This window comes from Gallus gallus, chromosome 26 (genome assembly GCF_016699485.2).
Source record: "Gallus gallus isolate bGalGal1 chromosome 26, bGalGal1.mat.broiler.GRCg7b, whole genome shotgun sequence".
Taxonomy (NCBI): domain Eukaryota; kingdom Metazoa; phylum Chordata; class Aves; order Galliformes; family Phasianidae; genus Gallus; species Gallus gallus.
The window spans coordinates 1751575-1769397 of record NC_052557.1 but is presented as its reverse complement, the minus strand read 5'-3'; the positions used below and the strand labels follow the sequence as shown (position 1 = coordinate 1769397).

Genomic DNA, 17823 nt, shown 5'->3' with positions numbered 1-17823 from the left:
CTTCCCATGGCCATGGCAGGAGGTGACACGGAGACCTTCCCATGGCCATGGCAGGAGGTGACACAGAGACCTTCCCATGGCCATGGCAGGAGGTGGCATGGGGACATCCCCAGTGGCTGCAGCTGCCTTCCCACGCACCCAGCAGGACCACGGGCTGCAGCAAGCAGAGCCCAGGGAGTAGAGGGAGAGGGCAGGGGAGGTTAGGAAAACACCCATTAAACCACATTAACTTTTCATGACCTGATCGGAGGGGAGTAAATCACCCCTTTGAGATCCAGTGACCATGAAAAGGCAAATGACATCCAAGGTTATGAATTAATTGAGATATTGGGGTGGGGGGGGGGGGGTGCTGAAGCACTTGTAGGGCAGCACATGGGGTTGCTGCTGCTGTCTGAGCACTCGTATTTCCCACAGCCTCATTTCCCATGGGATGCACCCAGCTGGGAGCAGGGCTGGGCATACTGATGGCAGTACAGTGGGGTTGGTGTGGGGACAGCTCTGTAGGCAGGGGACAGGAACTGCTCTGCTGGGGTGCAGAACAGCCTCTATCCAGGAGAGAACAGGTTGGGTAACCCCACAGCTCTGCAGTCAGAGGGATGAGCTCAATGGATACGAGCTGGGATTCTATGAGCACTTGGGAAGGCAGATGCAAGCCATGAGTTTAATTAAACCGGAGCAATCACATCAAAGCTGGTCCCTGCACAGATACCTTTCTTAAATGGCAGGAATTAATTAACGAGTTTGAGTTAAACCTGTTCCCTCCTGATTGGAGCACAGCCTGAGTGTGCTGGCGGTGTCTGCAGCAGGTGAGAGCAGATTTGGGAACAGCTCAGCTGATGGGGGTGGGATCTCCTCTGCCACACCTGAGGTCCCAGAGCTCCCCAGCAGGGATACAGCATGGCAGCCCCCCGGGGTTGGGGTTCTTCTGCTGTGTGTGGGGCTGCGTTTATGGGATGCTGCTGTCTGGAGGGGGATGTCTGTAGCGTGAGCACAGGTTGCTAGCTCTTCTCCCCTTGGAGCCTCCTCTGTGGTTTCCTGGTGGGAGTTTGGAGGAAGGCAGAAGCGGGACTGGTCCTGCTGGCATTGAGTCCAGCTTTGGTGGCAAAGCACTGAGGTTTGGAGCTGAGCAGCTGCTCGGTGAGCCCAGCTGGGCTTGGCTGCTGTGCAGGTAAGTGGGACCCACAGCATCCCTGGTGTGTGGCTGCGATGCTGTGTCTGCTTGCAGCTAAAAACCCTCATCTGGGCTATAAAGCTGCTTCTTACGGCCAAGCTGCACCTTTGGGATGTTCATGACAAATTTCTCCAAGTTTTTCCCTCCAGTTCAATAGGATGCCATTTCAGTGTGCCATGCTGGAGCAGTGCTATTAAGAAATCATTTTAGGTGAAGCCCTGGCACTGCTGAAGTCAATGGCCCAATTCCCACAGTGCAACCCAGACCCTGCACAGTCCTTCCCAGAAGCTGCTTTGGTGCTCGAGCTTTTCAGTCACTCCTTGCAGGGAAGCTTTTGTTTCCCTTTGGAAAGCATTTTCCTTCACTTCTAGCATAGTGGTTTGGCTGCTTGAAAGCAGGCAGGAAGCCACTGAGGAGCGTTCCCCTTTTATTTTCAGATATATTTAATTTCCATCTCTGTAGGATGAGGAACTGTACGGAGCACCGACCTGCAGCTGGCACCCATCACAGCAGCAAGTGAATCGAATGGGGGGAGTTTCAGCTCTGCCTGACACCCTCCCATCCCCAGACTGCAATATCAGGTTGGGATGATGTGGTGAGCAAAGCTCCTCTGTGCTGTAAGGCTGCATGGGAAGGGCTCAGCGTTGCCCCTGCAGCTCTGCTCTCCCAGGGGTGCAAGGGATAACATCAGTGAGTCACAAAGCAGCTGATGTCCCTGGGGCTGTTCCCCCCCCCCCCCCCCCCCCCCATGCTGCCCTCCAGCAAGCTTAGCAGTGCTCCTTCCCCTGTAGCTCTGTGCACAAATGCACCCTTTGCTGGTTAGCTGAAGCCCTGTGCCGGGTCTTTCCATCACTGCTCCCATGTACCAGCTGCTTGTCCTACTGGTGGTGGAAAATGCCTTGTGGGCTTTTTCCTTGTGTGGAGGGAGGTTCCATGCACTGAGGAGCATCCCTGGGGTCCTGTGGATGTGCTCCATCCTCCTGGTTACAGCACAGATGGAAACCCCGGAGCCCCATGACCCCACACCCTGGGTTCACCTTCCCCTGGCTGACGTGGCCCCTTTGGAAGTGACGCTGTACCCCAAAGCCCGTCCTCTGGGGACTTACGAGCGCTCGGGATGCCCGGATATGGGATTTACAATGGGTGGATCTTTGCCAGGGGCTGGGCTGCTGCCTCCTGACCCCACAGGGCTGCCCCTGGTGACGCAGCCCAGGAGCCTGGCATGGGAAAAGACGTCAGGACTGGGAGAAATGGGGCCATGGCTGATGAGGTGCCCTCTGGGTTCAGCCCTCCCCTGGCTTCAAACACTGTGACCCAAAGCCCTGAGGAGTTTGGGGTGGGAGGAGGCTGTGAATCCCCAGGTTTGGAGGTGAGGTGGGGGGAGTGGGGGGCTCCTTATGCCCCCCCATATCTGTGTCCCCAGGTGAGGGTGCCAGCAGTGCCCTGAGCAAATCCTGGCAGCAGCGGGAGCACACCAGTGCGTTTGTAGCTGAGGGCTTCAAGGAAGGGGGCAAGCATGTCATCAGGTTTCCTCTGAGAACATTTTTATTGCTGCTGCAGTCATTTCCCACCGACGTTCCATGGGTCCTGAGGTCTTGGACTGAGGCCACGGGGCTCAATCCAGCAGCCATCCCCCGTACACCAGGGCTGGGTGCCGAGCAGGGATCTGCTGCATCAAGAGCTGGAAGCCAGCAGCACGTCTTGCATGAAGGAGTCCTCTGCTGCTGCAGTTCTCAGGCAGTTCAGCTTGCTGTCTGCATCACCTGTGTGTCCCCACCTTGTGCTGGTTGGGCACCATGAGCCGTGCTGGGCTCCTGCACGCTCTGCAGTGATCACACTGTGCTCGGTCAGGCTGCAGCTTCTCATCCAACTGCAATGAGTTCAGCTGTTCTCTGCACAAGCCTCTGCTCCCTCACTGGTGTCAGAAAACAAGGGGCTTTTCCCCTGTGCAGTGCTCAGAGCAGCCCCCATGAGGGCAGCAGCACTGGTAGGTTTATGGCCAAGGGGCTGTGGTTGCCATTCCCACCCTCAGCCCTACAGGAAATCCCCATTCCTCCATTCCCCTCTTTCTCTGCTCCTTAGCAGCATAGCTGGACCAGACCTGAGCCACCACCCCATGTGTCCCCACCACTGTCCACCTCTTCTGCCTGATGGCAGCAGGCATTTGTCCCATGCCCTGCATGTGGTGTGCTGTTGGTGCTCAGGGCTGACACATAGCAATGCTATCAGCTACAGAGAATGGAGGTTAACAGCTCCCAGCTGTTCACAGCTGCCCTGATAACTGGCTGTGCCCACCTACAGTCATGCTGCCCTCCATCGTGGGCAGCCCAACACTCCCTCAGCCAACTGGGAGGAGAAACCCACAGGGAGGCAGAAACCCAGCCTATAAAGCATCCTCCCCTTTGGGATGTGGGGAAGTCTCTGGTGGAGGAGGAGGCCGTGCTGGGAGCACGAGATGCTGGCAGGAGGCAGCAGAAGGGTGCAGCAGGGTCTGCTCATCGTGGCCATCGCATGGAGCGCCGGCTCCTTCCACTCACCAGCTCTGGCTTTGCAGAGGTAGAGTTGTTGCTGAAGGAGCACAGTGTGCTGGCTTTTGCCCTCTCCTTGGTTTTCTTTTTGGCGTTGAGGACCACAGAGCTCTCCTCTCTGCTCCTCCACACCTGCTGAGAAACACCTTCCCTCCTCCTCCTCTCTCTGGCACTATAAGCACACCTCGCCCTCCTTGCTTCTCTTCCCCTCTCCCTCTGAGCACTGCATGGCACAGCAGCACCTCTCCCTCCATTCCAACCTCCGAAGCCAGCGTGACGCCTTCCACCTGCAACAGCAACGAGCCGAGCCTCGGGCTGAACTCAGCACGAACCCCCCGGTGCGTGGGGTACCCCGCAGCAGGATGTCCCATCCCCGTATCCGCGCATCCCCCTGCAGGGCTGGGACCCAGCGGGCGGCTGCTGCCACCTAGAGCCCGGATCTCCCAGGGCAGGGAGTTGTGGTCTCCTGGGGGTGCCTCCCAGCCCTACAGCCCCTTCCTCTGCCCTCAGGATCGCTCTGCGGAGGATGCCCTCCATCCGGCAGACGCTGCAGGAGATGGGCGTGAAGGTGTCCGACGTGTTCCCCGAGCTGCGGCAGAGGCGCTGCGGGGCGGGCGGCCCCCGAAACGGAACGGCTCCCACCCTCCTCACCAACTACCTGGATGTGAGCCCCTCCCCACGCACGGGGGTCTGTTGCTCCCCATCCTCCCCACCTCGCGGGTCCTGTCAGCCGCAGGAGGACCCACCCCGAGTCGTTCTGCTAGTTCTAATGCTTCTTGCAGACGCAGTATTACGGTGAGATCAGCATCGGCACCCCCCCGCAGACCTTCAAGGTGGTCTTTGACACGGGCTCAGCCAACCTGTGGGTGCCGTCCTGCAAGTGCTCCCCGCTCTACAGCGCCTGCAGTGAGTGCTGGGGGTGGGGGGGGGGGGCACTTTCCATCCTCACCCTTTGGTTTTCTGGTGGATGTGGACAAATCCCTTCACCTTAAGGGATGCTCGGAGGTCTTGCTGGCCCTGCTGGCCCCTCCCTCGCTGTTTCTGATGCCTTTCTGCTTCTCCCCAGTCTCCCACAGCCGCTACGACTCCTCCAAGTCACGGACATACATAGCCAATGGTACAGGCTTTGCCATCCGCTACGGGACAGGCAGTGTCAAAGGCTTCCTCAGCCAGGATGTGGTCATGGTGAGGGCACATCCTGAATTCTGGAGCAGTTGGCTCTGCTCCCCTTACGAACACAACCATCTACCCAAAAGTATGGGAGCTCGGCTGGGTTTTGCCCCCCCCCCCCCCCCCCCCCCCCCCCCCCCCATCTCCATGCAGAGACCCTTGTGCCCTCCCCAGGTATCGGACATCCCCATCATCCAGGTCTTTGCTGAGGCCACGGTGCTGCCTGCATTCCCCTTCATCTTTGCCAGGTTTGATGGGGTCCTGGGCATGGGCTACCCCAGCCAGGCCATTGATGGCATCACCCCCGTCTTCGACCGGATCCTCTCCCAGCAGATCCTCAAGGAGGACGTGTTCTCTGTCTACTACAGCCGGTGGGTCTCGGGACTGGGAGGGGGTTGCTTTGCAAGGTTGAGGGCATTGCAGCCTCAGAATGCTGGGGCTACAGCTTGGGACTGTGAAGAAGCCATGGGTGGAGCTGTGGGACCCGCACTGGGTAGAAGGTGCCTGCAGGAGCTGGGCTGGAATGAGGCAGCGCAGGAGGCAGATGCATGCCTAAGTAGAGATTGTAGCTCTTTATCCCATCTAAAGATGGATTCTTTAATAATGAATGAGTCCCAAGGATGCTAGCTGCCATTGTAGCCTGGTCCGGTTGCTGCTTGAGTGCCCTTGGCGCCCTGGGATGCAGCCACCCACAAACCCCAGGCTCACAGAGCATCTCTCTCTTTACAGAGCTTCAAAGTAAGAAGATGAAAAGCATGAGCCCTCTGGAGGCAGCACCCACTGACAGCATCACAGACCCCAGTGCTGCTTCCTATAACCTCGAGCCCTGCACTGGGCTCTGCCCTCACCTGTCCTCAGCACCTGCCCCGATCCTCACCCCCTGTGGCCCCACATCCCCTACACTAACCCAGGGTTTCTCCTGCTTTGCTGCTGCTCACCAGGCTGACAGCACTGCATGCTCCCTGCCCCAGGAAGCCCAAGTGAAGGAGGGTCACCCCGCTGTGCTTTGCACCCTAGGAACTCTCCTCTGAAACCTGGTGGGGAAATCATCCTGGGGGGCACCGACCCAGCCTACTACACCGGGGACTTCCACTACCTGAGCATCAGCAGGAGTGGGTACTGGCAGATCAGCATGAAAGGGTGAGGATATGGGGCACATCACCCAAATACTGCCCTGGGCACACAAAGGTGGGCTTGGGAGAATGGGGCTGTGGGCGGTGGGATGCTTTCTGCTCTGGGAGGGAGAGGGAGTGGGGTCGGTTCCTCCAGCACAGAGCTGCACCACGATGAGGCTCAGCTCAGCTCACAGTGCTGGGGAATGCAGAGGGGGAGGCACTGTGGGCTGATTCCACTTGGAAGCTGTGGTGGAAGAATTTAACCCCTGTCAGCCTGCAGGAGCAGTGTGAGATGCTGAAACAATTCTGCTCTGTTTAGCTTAAAAAATACAATACCACCACCAACACCACCAACAAAAGATGCATGATGGAGCCTTGCTTTCACATTTGAGGAACTTGAAGGGAGTGATCCCAGAGGGTTTGTGTGCTGGAGGCAATGGGATCAGCATGTGTTCTTCCAGCTGCTGCTTTTGAGCTGTGAATGTCATGATAGCTCAGGATTCCCCTCTGTCCCAGGGTGTCTGTAGGGGCTGAAATGTTGTTCTGCAAGGAGGGCTGCTCAGTGGCCATTGACACCGGAGCATCCTACATCACTGGCCCGGCCGGCCCTGTGTCCGTGCTGATGAAAGCCATTGGAGCAGCAGAGATGACTGAAGGAGAGGTGAGCAAAACCCGGCTGCATCCCCACGCTCTCCCCATCCCATCCCAAGGCTCAGCGCTGCCTCCTCCTCCTCCTGCAGTACGTGGTTGACTGTGAGAAGGTCCCCCAACTGCCCAACATCTCCTTCCACCTGGGTGGGAAGGCGTACACGCTCAGCGGCTCAGCCTACGTCCTCCGGGTAAGTTGTGTCCCTATGTGAGGGCAGGGATGGGACACCGGTGGGGATGCACTCCTCCTGGAGCATCCCCAGGAGCAGTCACAGGGTGATGCTGCTCGCTGTTTCCCCACACACTCATCTGCAGCAGAGATGTCCAGGTGAGCCTGAGCGACCTACTGCTCCTTCCTTGGGTTGGGGATATATGGGGCCAGCAAAGCCAGGCAGGAGTGTATCACTTTATGGTAGAAGGGAAATCGATGCCAAGCACAGGGCATGCACCGAGCTGGAAATCTGGAGCTGGAAATCTCCCTCCTGCCACCTCGACCATAGAGTCTGCTCCTCTCTGCAGCAAACTCAGTACGGGGAGGACATCTGCGTGGTGGCTCTCTCGGGGCTGGACATCCCCCCCCCTGCCGGACCCCTCTGGATCCTGGGCGCCAGTTTCATCGGGCACTACTACACCAAATTCGACCGCCGCAACAACCGCATCGGCTTCGCCACCGCCCGCTGACCGCCGGGGGGGGACCGGGAGCCGGCTGGGAGGCAGGGAGCATCGCTGGGGAGAGAGAGATTCAACACGCGAACGAGAGCAGCGCTTCCTTAAAGCACAGCCACCTCCTCTCTGCACTGAAGCAACTGCAAAGCCTCGTGTTCTCCCACTCCAAAACCCCCGCTCTGCTTCCCGAGAGCCTCTGCTGCCATTATGGGGGGGGGGGAAGTGGAGCCTGGGAGCATCGCACAGAGGAATCAAAGAGGGATCCTGCAGCTGGAGCTGCACCTCCGGGGGCTTTGCGTGGTGATGTGCATTGCTGCCGGCTGGGGGAGAGGAGCTTGCAGGTTGCAGACCCTGTGGAGTGATGTATGCTCGCTGCTCTTGTTGTTCTTAGATGGGAGGAAGATTAATCGGTATCATCAGGCTGCTTACAGTGATGGTTCTTTCATCTGGTGTTAACCCTGCCCCTCTCTGTAATTTAATATTAAACAACCCCAGAGCAGCAGGCAGGAAGCTGAGTGTTCTGAGAGGAGGGAGAAAGGAGGCAAAGTTCTGTTATGGGAACTGGGGAACAAGGGTTCTCTGCTGGGATCCCCCGCAGCAGCTGCTGTGGGATGGGCAGCACTGCGGGAGAGCTGAGAACCAGCTGCAAACCTGAGCCCTTCCCAAAGCCAAGCAGTTGGCAACGCTCTCATCCCACCCCGGCTGTGAGCACAGCTGAGCCCAGGTGTGTTCCCGGGAAGGAGCACAGCAGGAGCTCCTCCTCCTCACCCTGCCACCAGCAATGGCTGCTGCTGCTTTCCCAGAGCGGACCCTGGGGATGGTTGGGAGCAGTTCTCCTTCCAGCACAGCCTGGGATGCTGCCAGCCAGGCTGCAGCCTTGCCAGCCTTCTTTCCTGCAAGGCCCGGGCTCTGAGCTGTGGTCAAGCTGACAGTTTTTGCCCCGGGCAGGGCACTGGGCAGCGTGTAGCCGAGAATGAGTATTTAAACCACTTACCATCAAGCTGCACCTCCCTGGGATGGGAAAGGCACCCCGGGTGTTCCTTCCTGCTTTCCATCCCCTTCTGCAGCACTGTGAAGCAGGCAGAGCAGTGGGGATGGCTCTTTGGGGGGGGGCAGAGGGAAGTGACACCCCCCCACCCGCTCTCACCCGTTGCTTCCTGAGCACTGTCACGGCGTTCAGCTGCTCTGCAGCACAGGAAACCCAGGGAATGGGGAGAGGCAGCCGTGGGGGGGCGGGGAGGGGTCTACACGGGTCTGCTGTGGAGCCACAGCCTTACAGCCATAGGGCGATGCTTGAAAGCGGCGGGGCCCATCCCGGACAGGGTGCATCTTTGGGTCTGGTTCTTCTCCTGTTCAGCGCAGTCTCTCGGAGCAGCAGGAGAGAAAAACGTTCGGGCTGCTGCTGGCCCTTCAGCCTGCCCATTAGCACCTCTAATAGCCTGTGCCAGGGCCATTTCCTGCTGCCTGCTGTGCAGAGCTGGCTGCAAGGCACTGCTAACCCGCAACTGCCCCGTATTAACACTTGTGATCGTTACAGGCGAGCAATTAGGCCACGCTCGGCCCAGCAAAGAGGCCGGAGCAATTACGGCCATCCTATTAAAACTGGCAGCGCACGCTCTATATATAGCAACGCTAAATATATTTTCTTCCCCTTCCTTGAACGATTTTCCCCAAGTCTCCACGGTCCATTTAGTCGGTCGCAGCCACAGCCAGCTGTAAACTTTGGAGGGGGCATTCAGTGCTCGGAGCTGTTGTTATTTCCTTTGATAATGAACTGAGGCTGCAGTGGTGGCAGTGGGGCCGGCGGGTGGGCGCTGCTCTGTCATTAACCACCCAACCTCTCTGCAGCCAGCCTATAAATCCCAGCTGATGTGAGTGTGTTGTCTGGGTCCGGAGAGGGCAGCACAGGGAGAAGTGGTGGAGCGCATAGAATAGGATTGTTTGGTTTGGAAGGGACCCAGAAGGATCAGCTTTTGGGTTGGATGGGACCCACGGAGCGCAGCTCCTGGTGGAGATGATAGAATTACAGAATATTTCGATTTGAAAGGGACACAAACAAATCACTGAGCCCGACTTTTGTGCTGGAGGAGACCGACTGAGTCCCGCTTCATGGCTGCACGTCACCCAATCCCCCAACCATAGGATGCCACCCGGTTACTTCGGGGCACAACCTGAACCTTGGGGTGCCACATCCCCTCCCAACCCCATCCTCACCCCACAACCTCACTGCCGCAGCCCTGCGCTGGCCTCCATTCCCCCCCATTTAAGCCCAGCCGCACAGCGCCGAGCTGCCCAAATCCCCCCGGGACGTCGGAGCAGCCGAGGGGCTCCGGGACGCAGTCCGCACGTGCGCGGGGCGGGGATGCCCGGAGGCGGCGAGCACCGCGTTCGGAGCGCTCCCCGGTGCGGGGCCGGTGCGGGTCCCGCTGACCTCACAATGCGGGCGGGCGCTGGTGCGGGAGGCGGGCGGCGGGAGGCGGGCCGGTGACTCATGGCTTCCCAACGGCGGGCGGCTCCTCCCCGCGGCCGCCGGCCCCGCGGCAGCCCCCGGCACATGGGCCGCGGGTCGGGGCGCTCGGAGCCGGGGATGGCCGTACCGCCCGGCCGCTGCCCGGATTGCTGGGAAACGGAACGGGGCGGCGGTGGAGGTGGAAGTCGTGGGGTTCCCGGCGTGCTCCAGCTCGGTGTGTTGGTGGATGAAGGGGACGTGCTGCCCGGAGCGCTGCGGCTGATGCGGGAGCTGAGACCCAGCTGGGAGCCGGCCAGGGTGAAGACCAAGGTACGGGGAGTGCACGAAGGGGGTCCCGTGAGGGCGGTTGTAGGATGCACTGCGGGGGCTGTAGGGCCTGACGTGGACGGTATGACACACCGGTGCCCTGTTCTCCCAGGAGCTGAGCAGGTGTGCAAAGCTCTCACACGGCCTCCCCCCCCCCCCCCCCCCCCCCAGGCTTTGGGGACACCATGAGGAGCCACGGAATGGGGTCTGTGGATGCAGAAGGTCCATCAGGGCTGGAGGCTGGGGGTCGTGCTGTCAACCCCCAGCACTACCTCACAGGTGCTGCACTGCATGGCAGTACCACCGGACACCACAGGTCACAGCTGCAGGGCTCATGTGGGTTAGCAGCAGGCTTGCACTTTTACCAGGTCGGTTGCTTTGCACAGAGTGAGTTGGGATGGGTGCTGACATCCTGCATGGAGCAGGGCTCACTTATCCCAAGCTGGCACAGATGTTCCTGGGACTTTGCAGCCCCCGTCCTCCTCCACGCTCCTGCCCAGGTTTGCCAGGTGTGGGGTGCAGAAAGGAGGCTGCTGGGGGCTGCATTGCCATGGGATGTCTTGGGATGGGCATGGAGCAGGCAGGCGGCAGAGCTGGATGCACTCAACCACGCGTACGTGTGCATGCATGTCCTCCGAAGGCACACGCTTCCTGTGTGCCTGGAGTGCCATTAAAAATGTATTAATAGCCAAGTGTAATTAAATACAAGAAGCTGCAGGAAAATACATACGAAAGGGCAGATGGTAAGGGACAGGAAGCTTGGAGTTTGAGTTCCTCAGGCTGCATAGCTGGGAGGGCAGGAAATGTCCCGGGCGCTGTGCAGCACCTCGTACAGCTCTGCAGTGCTCATGGGGAGCTCGGAGGCAGCAGGACCACAGCTGTGTGGTGGCAGGTTCTGCCCAGGAGTGGAGAGGAGTTTGCATGCAGCAGCAGCTTGTATGTGCTGTGCATGTTTTTAATTTAGAAAAGACAGGGGGGGGGGGAAAAAGAAAAAGAAAAGAATAAAAGAAAACTTAGGAGACGTCAAGGGGAAATCCTCCGGTTGCATTTCTCTCTGCAAGAGGTATTGGGAGAGGATTGGAGCGGTGCGTGGTTCTCAGCTGGTTCCTATTAGCGTTCCTGTTAGCTTCCCTCTGCACACTGGAGCAGTGCCCGGTTCACACCGCTTCGGTGTGCAGCACTGGGGCACAGCTGCCTGCAGGGTCTGTACCAGGCTGTGCCTGCAGCATGGAAAACCCTCCCGGCGCTTGGGGCAGGGTGCAGAAAACAAGGAGGTTGGATGCCCGGCCTCACCCAACTGCCAGGCTCCTCTGCCCCATGCACTGCGTGTTGTGCTGTTCCTCGTCCTTTTGGTTCTGCTCCCTGGGCAGCAGTATCTCTGTGTTGGAGTGGTGTTGCAGTGACTCAACCAGCACGAATAGGGAAACAGCAACACTGCGAGGATTCGGGCATGGCAGAGGGCTCTGCTGTCCCTCCTAGGATTTGTTTTAGCCTAACTTTGGCAGCAAGGTGCTCTGCTGCAACAAGGGCCAGCGCTGCTGTGATGCTCTTGGTGCTCAGAGAGAGCCAGCGTGGGCATGGGGACATGGGGCTACAGGAGAGAACAGCGGGCACAGAGCTGCACCTCTTCAGTATCTTTGGACAAGGCTTGGGGCTGCTGCACAGCTCCTGGTGCACTCGCACTTGCTTTCCCCTGACACACACACCGTGCTATGGAGGAGCTGCCCCCAGCCTGGGCATGCACTGCTGCCGAGCCATGTGCGTGCAAGTCTCCAAAATCAATGGCCTGGAATTCAAAGGGGATAAGGATCTGTAATCCCATTAAATCCACTGGAAAGGGCTGATGGGGCCATGAGGCAGCAAAACAAGGCGCTGCATGGACCTGGAACAGAGGCAATGCTGAGCACCTCGAGGAGGAGCTGCTCACCTCTGGATGTGCACGTGCAGCCAGCAGACATCAGCACAGCGCTGCAGCATCTGCTGCATGCTGGATACCTGGAGCCTGGCAGGGCGAGGAGAGCTGAAATCATGGTAGGAACGTAGGTTGGCTGGATGGGAATTGCAGCTTGGTTACTTGCAGCATCACCCTGCCCAGCTGTGGGTGATGGACACCGCAGCCCGTTACGCCCGGCTGTGTAATTCCAGTGCAGAGTTTCCCTCGGCAGGCTGCATAGGGAAGCCCTATATATAGGCACCCCACATAGGAGCGTGAGCTGCCGAGTGAGCCATCTAAAATTAGCTGTCCCACCCCCGAGCACCGCTGCTCCCTACCACGCACCCTCCCAGCATCGCAGCGGCTCCGTCTCGCCAAGCAGCGAGGAGATGAAGGGAGAAGGCACCGGGGATGGCTCCCCTCTGTGGCTGAGCATCCTGCCCTCGTGATGGGGACCCAAACCCCTCGTAATACCCATGGAGATGGCGGCTGCTCCGCGCTGCAGCCCAGGGCAGGGTGAGGACCCCGGCGCGGGAGGAGCGGGGCCCGCATGTGCACGGGCAGGCGGCCAAATCAGGGCTCCGGGAGAACAAAACTCTCTTTCCATCTGTGAGGAACCATCAGAGCAATGACAAGAGACGTCCCCAGCAGAGACGTCCCTGCCTATCAGCGACTCGTGGCCCCGTGGGGAGGGTCAGGAGGAGGAGATGGGGTGGTGGTGTTTGCTCAGCCTTGTTTGCTGTGCCTTTGGTGCTTTCTGCCAAAAGGTTTTTTTCGGGACCGGTTCCCAGGGTCGCTGAGATGCCGGGTGTGCTCACAGCACATCTCACTGCCCCTGAGCAAACCCAGCAGCGGGGTTCCCCCCCCCCCAGAAACACTCATAGTTTGGTGCAGCTGAAGCCTCGTGCCCATGCAGAGCCCCAGGTTGTGCCTGACCCCATGCGATCTCCTGCCAGCTCCCCACAGGAGCTTTTCCTGCTGTCTGGCTGCTATGTGTTCCCCTTCCCCCATTGCCTATAACTGCCAGTGCTGAGTCTGTGCCATGAGGAAGGGGGTTCCCAGTGCCCACCCCGCATGGCAGGGACGTGCGGGCATCGCTCTGCCGCCCCTTCTCCCCTGCAGCTCTTCACTGACGGCATCACCAACAAGCTGGTGGCCTGCTACACGGACGAGGACATGGCAGATGCAGTGCTGGTCCGTGTCTATGGCAGGAAGACGGAGCTCTTTGTGGACCGGGAGACGGAGCTGAGGAACTTCCAGGTGCTGCGTGCCCACGGCTGTGCCCCTGACCTCTACTGCGCCTTCCAGAATGGGCTCTGCTATGAGTTCCTGCCCGGCATCGCTCTGGGGCCTGACCATGTGCGGGACCCCCGCATATTCAGGTGTGTGGGACCCGCAGTGCTGGGACATATGGGGTCAGGAAGGGAGCAGGGTGAAGTGGGACCATGTTTTCAGCTCTCTTCCTTTCTACCTTCGCTCCAAACTGGCACCCGTGATGCTCCAGTCCTATCCTTCCCTTGCCCAGACCTGGGTGGTGATGGGCTCAGAATCCCTGGTGCTGTGCACCCAAGTGGGGCAGCTGTGATTTTACAGCTTTTTGTGAAAGGAGACTGCATGAGGATCGTGGCTTCTGTCTGAGCTCACCCTGGAAAGGGGAATGCTGACCCAGATGGGGGTTTGAGATCCTTCCGAGGCTCAGGGCTGGCACAGAACAGGGAGTTAGCAGGGCTGTGCGTGTTGGGCATCTCTGTTGAGCCAGCTCCATCCCCCAGCTCAGGCGCTCACCCACACCTCTGCTCACCTCCAGGCTGGTGGCCCAGGAGATGGCCCGGGTGCACGCCATCCACGCCAACGGGAGCCTCCCCAAACCCATCCTCTGGCAGAAGCTGCACAAATACCTCGCCCTCGTGAAGATGGACCTCAGCCCAAAGGTACCCAACCCCAGGTAAAGGCAGAGGGATCCCAAAGAGCCAGGCTCTGGCTTGGGCACCCACTGCCCACACATCTATAGGTCTTCCTCCTATGGGACGTGGGTCCCCAGGTAAAGCCTCTGCTGGAGTCTGGGCTTCGTGAGCAGGGGCTTGGGGAGTGCTGGCCACATGTGGCTTGTGGTTCCTCCATGAGCAAGCTTGTGGACAAAGCCCTGCGAGCTTGGGGTGCTCATGGGATGGAGGCACCCTCAGCTGCCTTCTGCAGGAGGAGCTCTGTGCTATGGCTGCACAACACCTGGGCAGGATCTGATCCGAGCCATAGGAACCCACGTGCTGCAATAGCCCTCCTCCTCCCTGTGAATCTCACCTGTGTTCTATGCTATGGCTAGAATAAGATGGAGCCCAAAGCCCTTCTCACAGTGGGATCTGGGCAGCAGGGCTCTGCTAGCGCTGCTGGAGGGGATGCAGGCAGCCCGGCCCCATTTCAAAGCGCTTCATCCCATTGCTGGGAGGGCGATGCCATGCTGGCAGCCTGGGTTCGTGTCAGGTGAGTGAGGGCACGTCGGCCCTGTGGAAGGATGCAGGCAGCCCCCAGATGTGGCGGAGGTGAACGAACCCCAAATCAGGCAAATAATTAACCCGGTCCCTGGGGTGGGATGCAGAGCTGCTCCCAGTGCTTCACCCAACCCCGCGCCTTACGTGCAGCCGATGTGGTAATTATTAACATGCTCCATTCTTGGAACTGCAGCTGCAGAGATTACTAAGAATGGGGCCTGGAGGATTCAAAACATTCCCAGCACCTTTGGGTCAGTCTTAGAGATGAAGGGAGTGGCTGAGGCTGTGCCAGGTGCCCTGGGGACCGCAGGGGATGTGCCAAGTACCCGAGCTGAGCTTCCCTACCAATCCCTGCTCTGTGTCACTAATGAACTCACTTATAACATGCACAGAGGGAAGCGGGGGCAACGCTTCCCCTCTGCCCCTATGGGAGGTTCCCCGTGAGCAGAAGTGATTCTGCCCCTTCCCCTTCCCCAGCCTCCACCAGGATGTGCCCAGCCTGGAGATGCTGGAACACGAGCTGGCCTGGATGAAGGACACACTCTCGCAGCTGGGCTCCCCCGTCGTGCTGTGCCACAATGACCTGCTCTGCAAGAACATCATCTACAACAGAGCTCAAGGTCGGTGGCAGCAGCAGAGGGGTCACTTTGTTCCCCCCTGCCTGGTGCTGATGGCTCCAGCCCCAACCCATTGCTTTGCTTTGCAGAGCACGTCCGCTTCATCGACTACGAGTACACCGGCTACAACTACCAGGCTTTTGACATTGGGAACCACTTCAATGAGTTTGCAGGTGAGCTGGCTCCTCTCCGTGGCTCTGAAGCTCCCCCTGGGTTGCAGCAGCTCCCCACAATCCCCCCATCCTCGAGGAATGAAGGAGAGAGCTGCATCTCTTGAGCCACAATGGGAAACGGGCGCAGCTCCTCGGGTGATGTGAAGGCAGCATCTCCGCTTGCCTTGATCCGCTGCTTGAGGTGTGATGCCTGCAAGAACTCAGCTCTATTAACCACGTGGGTGCCCCACATCAGAGGGCTGAACTCCACTCCATGCAAGCCCAGAGCTGCAGTGGTTTCACTCACAGCGGGAGAACGCCTTGGCCACATCGGTGTGCCCTGAAAGAGCCATCCTGTGGCCACCACTATCCCCTCTCCTCTTGCAGGTGTGAAGGAGGTGGACTACCGCCTGTACCCCAGCAAGGAGACCCAGCTGCAGTGGCTGCGCTCCTACCTGCAGGCCTACAAGCAGCTCACCCAGGGGGGGCAGGGAGGCACCGGGGTCACCGTGTCCGAGAAGGAGCTGGAGGCTCTCTATGTGCAAGTGAACAAGTTTTCTTTGGTGAGTGCTGGAGCTGGGAAGGAGCTGACTTGTCCCAGCGTTCTCCTTTTCACTCGTAGGGTTCAGGTGCTGCTGGGGTGAGGGCTGGGGGCCGCCCCATAAAGCCTGGCTGCGCTCGGAGGTGCTGAGCTCCAGGGCAAGGTCAGAGATAGCACTGGGTGGGGACACTGGGATTGCAGTGGGGATGGTTGGCAACCTGAGCAGCTTGCTTTGGCCAAGAGCACTTAGAAAACTTGATTTTGAGAGAGGCTGAAGCAGGAGCTGCCTGCGTTTGACAGCTGAATTGCAGCCCCTTGGGCTGAGGCAGGGAGCTGTGAGCTGGGACATCTGTGCTCTGCCCTCACCCCTTCCAGCAGAGCTGTTTGCTGCAGCAGGGACCTGTCCCAGCATGGCCAAATCTCATATTGGTTGTGGGACTTCCAGCAGCAAAGCTGTACCCTGAGCACTCTGCACTGCGGCTCAGCATCCTTCCTCACCTGGGCTGCCATCCACCTTTGGAGCTTGTAGGAATCCACACCTGGGCTGTGCTGCTTCTGATCCCTGTTCTGTCTGTTGCAGGCATCCCATTTCCTCTGGGCATGCTGGGGCCTGATCCAGGATAAATACTCTACCATAGACTTTAACTTCTTAAGGTGAGTCCATGCTGAGCTCTGCAGAGCTGAGGGGACCAATGTCCAAGCGCTCCGTACTGGAAGGATCCCACGACCCAGGCTGGGTCCATCTCTCATGTCCGTCCCTCTTTTGGCAGATATGCAAAGCTAAGGTTTAGGCAGTACTTCAAGATGAAGCCGGTGGTCACAGCCCTGCAGATCTCCAAATAGCAGCTCTGGCCCGTGGGACCCTGAGTTATTTTGTCCTTGCTGCATCCACAGCCCTGGCACCTCCCTCGCCCCCTCCCCGCCCAGGGGTGAGGGCAGGTCCCGATGGTGGGAAGGGGGAAGAGGAGCTTTGCCCCAGCCACCGATTAAAGGAGACCCTGGACATACCCAAGACTGGACCATGAGATGCTCGAGAGGACCACGGAGCGGTCCCTGCCTACACAAGGAAGCCTCACCATCGCCTTACAGCGAGCCTGGCTCAGCCCCGCTGCCTGGCAGCCCCGTGTCTTGCTGGCATTGCTGCTGCTGGGCCTGGCACGGGGAGGAAATGGGACCCCTCATCCATCCATTCGGGAGCACTAAGCACTGCTGGGGTGCTTTAGCTGCCCTGTGCTCAAGCTGTGCCCGTTGGCTTCACTGTTCTCTCTGCCCCCCCTGCCCTGCCTGCTCGGTGCTCTCGCCCCCCAAAACCACCCTCCATAGGTCTGTGTTCACCCCAAAGCCGGGGCTGTATCTGAGCACGGGACCCTTTTCCAAGCAGGATGGGTGCTGCTGCCATCCAGCTCCAGGATGAGCCACGGCACTGCAAGACAGCAAAGGCAGCAGCATCAGCAGGTGCTTCAAGCACTGCTCTGTGCTCAGCCCGGGGCTGTACCTCCCTACAGCCCCATCAGCTTCACTTGCAGCACCCCACAGCACAGCAGGGGGACTCCCAGCCCTATAGCCCCCCCCTGTCCCCCAGTGCTGGGGGGCTCAGTGCAGCTACAGGTACAGAGCGTGGCTGCCCCATCCCTGCACTCCTCCCCCCATCAGTGCAGCTCTGGAGGCCCACGTGAGATGCCCTGGCAGGAGGTGGATGGAGCCGACCTGTCCCAAGGAGTGGGTACAGCTTTGTCCCCAGCTGGCATTTGGCTGCTGTCCCCTCTGCAAGGATGAGCCCACCACACTGAGCACTGCCCAGCTCGTGACAGTGGTGGTGCATCAGGTGGGGGCTGGGGGACACGGTCACTTGCCTCGGCTGCTTGGCAGGTGCCATGGGACAAAGCATCTGCCCCCTCTGCCAGGGCACAGGAGCCTAACCCAGCAACAACCCGCGACTTTTGTTGCATCTGGTGTTTGTTTTGGTGCACAATAAAAGCTGCTGGTAGCTGGAAATCGGGGGCCAATGGATCTGTGGTGC

The 17823-nt window shown here is 59.3% G+C and overlaps 2 protein-coding genes across 7 annotated transcripts; both read left to right on the top strand.

The window, feature by feature from the left end:
• The first annotated feature begins 1889 nt into the window (after positions 1-1889).
• On the top strand, positions 1890-7808 carry REN (renin). 5 transcript variants are annotated; one of them, XM_025143918.3, is made up of 10 exons: positions 1892-4037; positions 4210-4363; positions 4482-4605; positions 4766-4884; positions 5044-5240; positions 5599-5607; positions 5887-6009; positions 6501-6645; positions 6725-6823; positions 7152-7808. In XM_025143918.3, the coding sequence occupies exons 1-10, from the start codon at positions 3475-3477 to the stop codon at positions 7311-7313; spliced, it is 1695 nt and encodes a 564-aa protein (XP_024999686.2). In that variant the 5' UTR covers positions 1892-3474; the 3' UTR covers positions 7314-7808. The 5 variants fall into 5 exon arrangements, with proteins under 5 accessions (XP_040508845.1, XP_024999686.2, XP_024999687.2 ...); XM_040652912.2 differs by having other exon boundaries at positions 3602-3727; XM_025143919.3 differs by lacking the exon at positions 5599-5607.
• A 2012-nt stretch (positions 7809-9820) lies between these two features.
• ETNK2 (ethanolamine kinase 2) lies at positions 9821-17798 on the top strand. 2 transcript variants are annotated; one of them, XM_424313.8, is made up of 8 exons: positions 9821-10077; positions 13130-13389; positions 13815-13952; positions 14971-15113; positions 15200-15283; positions 15650-15825; positions 16384-16457; positions 16574-17798. In XM_424313.8, the coding sequence occupies exons 1-8, from the start codon at positions 9853-9855 to the stop codon at positions 16644-16646; spliced, it is 1173 nt and encodes a 390-aa protein (XP_424313.5). In that variant the 5' UTR covers positions 9821-9852; the 3' UTR covers positions 16647-17798. The 2 variants fall into 2 exon arrangements, with proteins under 2 accessions (XP_424313.5, XP_015154617.1); XM_015299131.4 differs by having other exon boundaries at positions 13089-13389.
• The last annotated feature ends 25 nt before the right edge of the window (positions 17799-17823 follow it).

Excerpts from the sequence above, each read along its gene's own strand:
- REN (XM_025143918.3), top strand. The coding sequence starts at position 3,475 with ATGCTGCCCTCCATCGTGGGCAGCCCAACACTCCCTCAGCCAACTGGG. Across the intron at positions 4,885-5,043 it reads TCAGCCAGGATGTGGTCATG|GTATCGGACATCCCCATCAT; the intron begins GTGAGGGCACAT and ends TGCCCTCCCCAG. Across the intron at positions 6,646-6,724 it reads CAGAGATGACTGAAGGAGAG|TACGTGGTTGACTGTGAGAA; the intron begins GTGAGCAAAACC and ends CTCCTCCTGCAG.
- ETNK2 (XM_424313.8), top strand. The coding sequence starts at position 9,853 with ATGGGCCGCGGGTCGGGGCGCTCGGAGCCGGGGATGGCCGTACCGCCC. Across the intron at positions 10,078-13,129 it reads CGGCCAGGGTGAAGACCAAG|CTCTTCACTGACGGCATCAC; the intron begins GTACGGGGAGTG and ends TCTCCCCTGCAG. Across the intron at positions 13,953-14,970 it reads CCAAAGGTACCCAACCCCAG|CCTCCACCAGGATGTGCCCA; the intron begins GTAAAGGCAGAG and ends CCCCTTCCCCAG.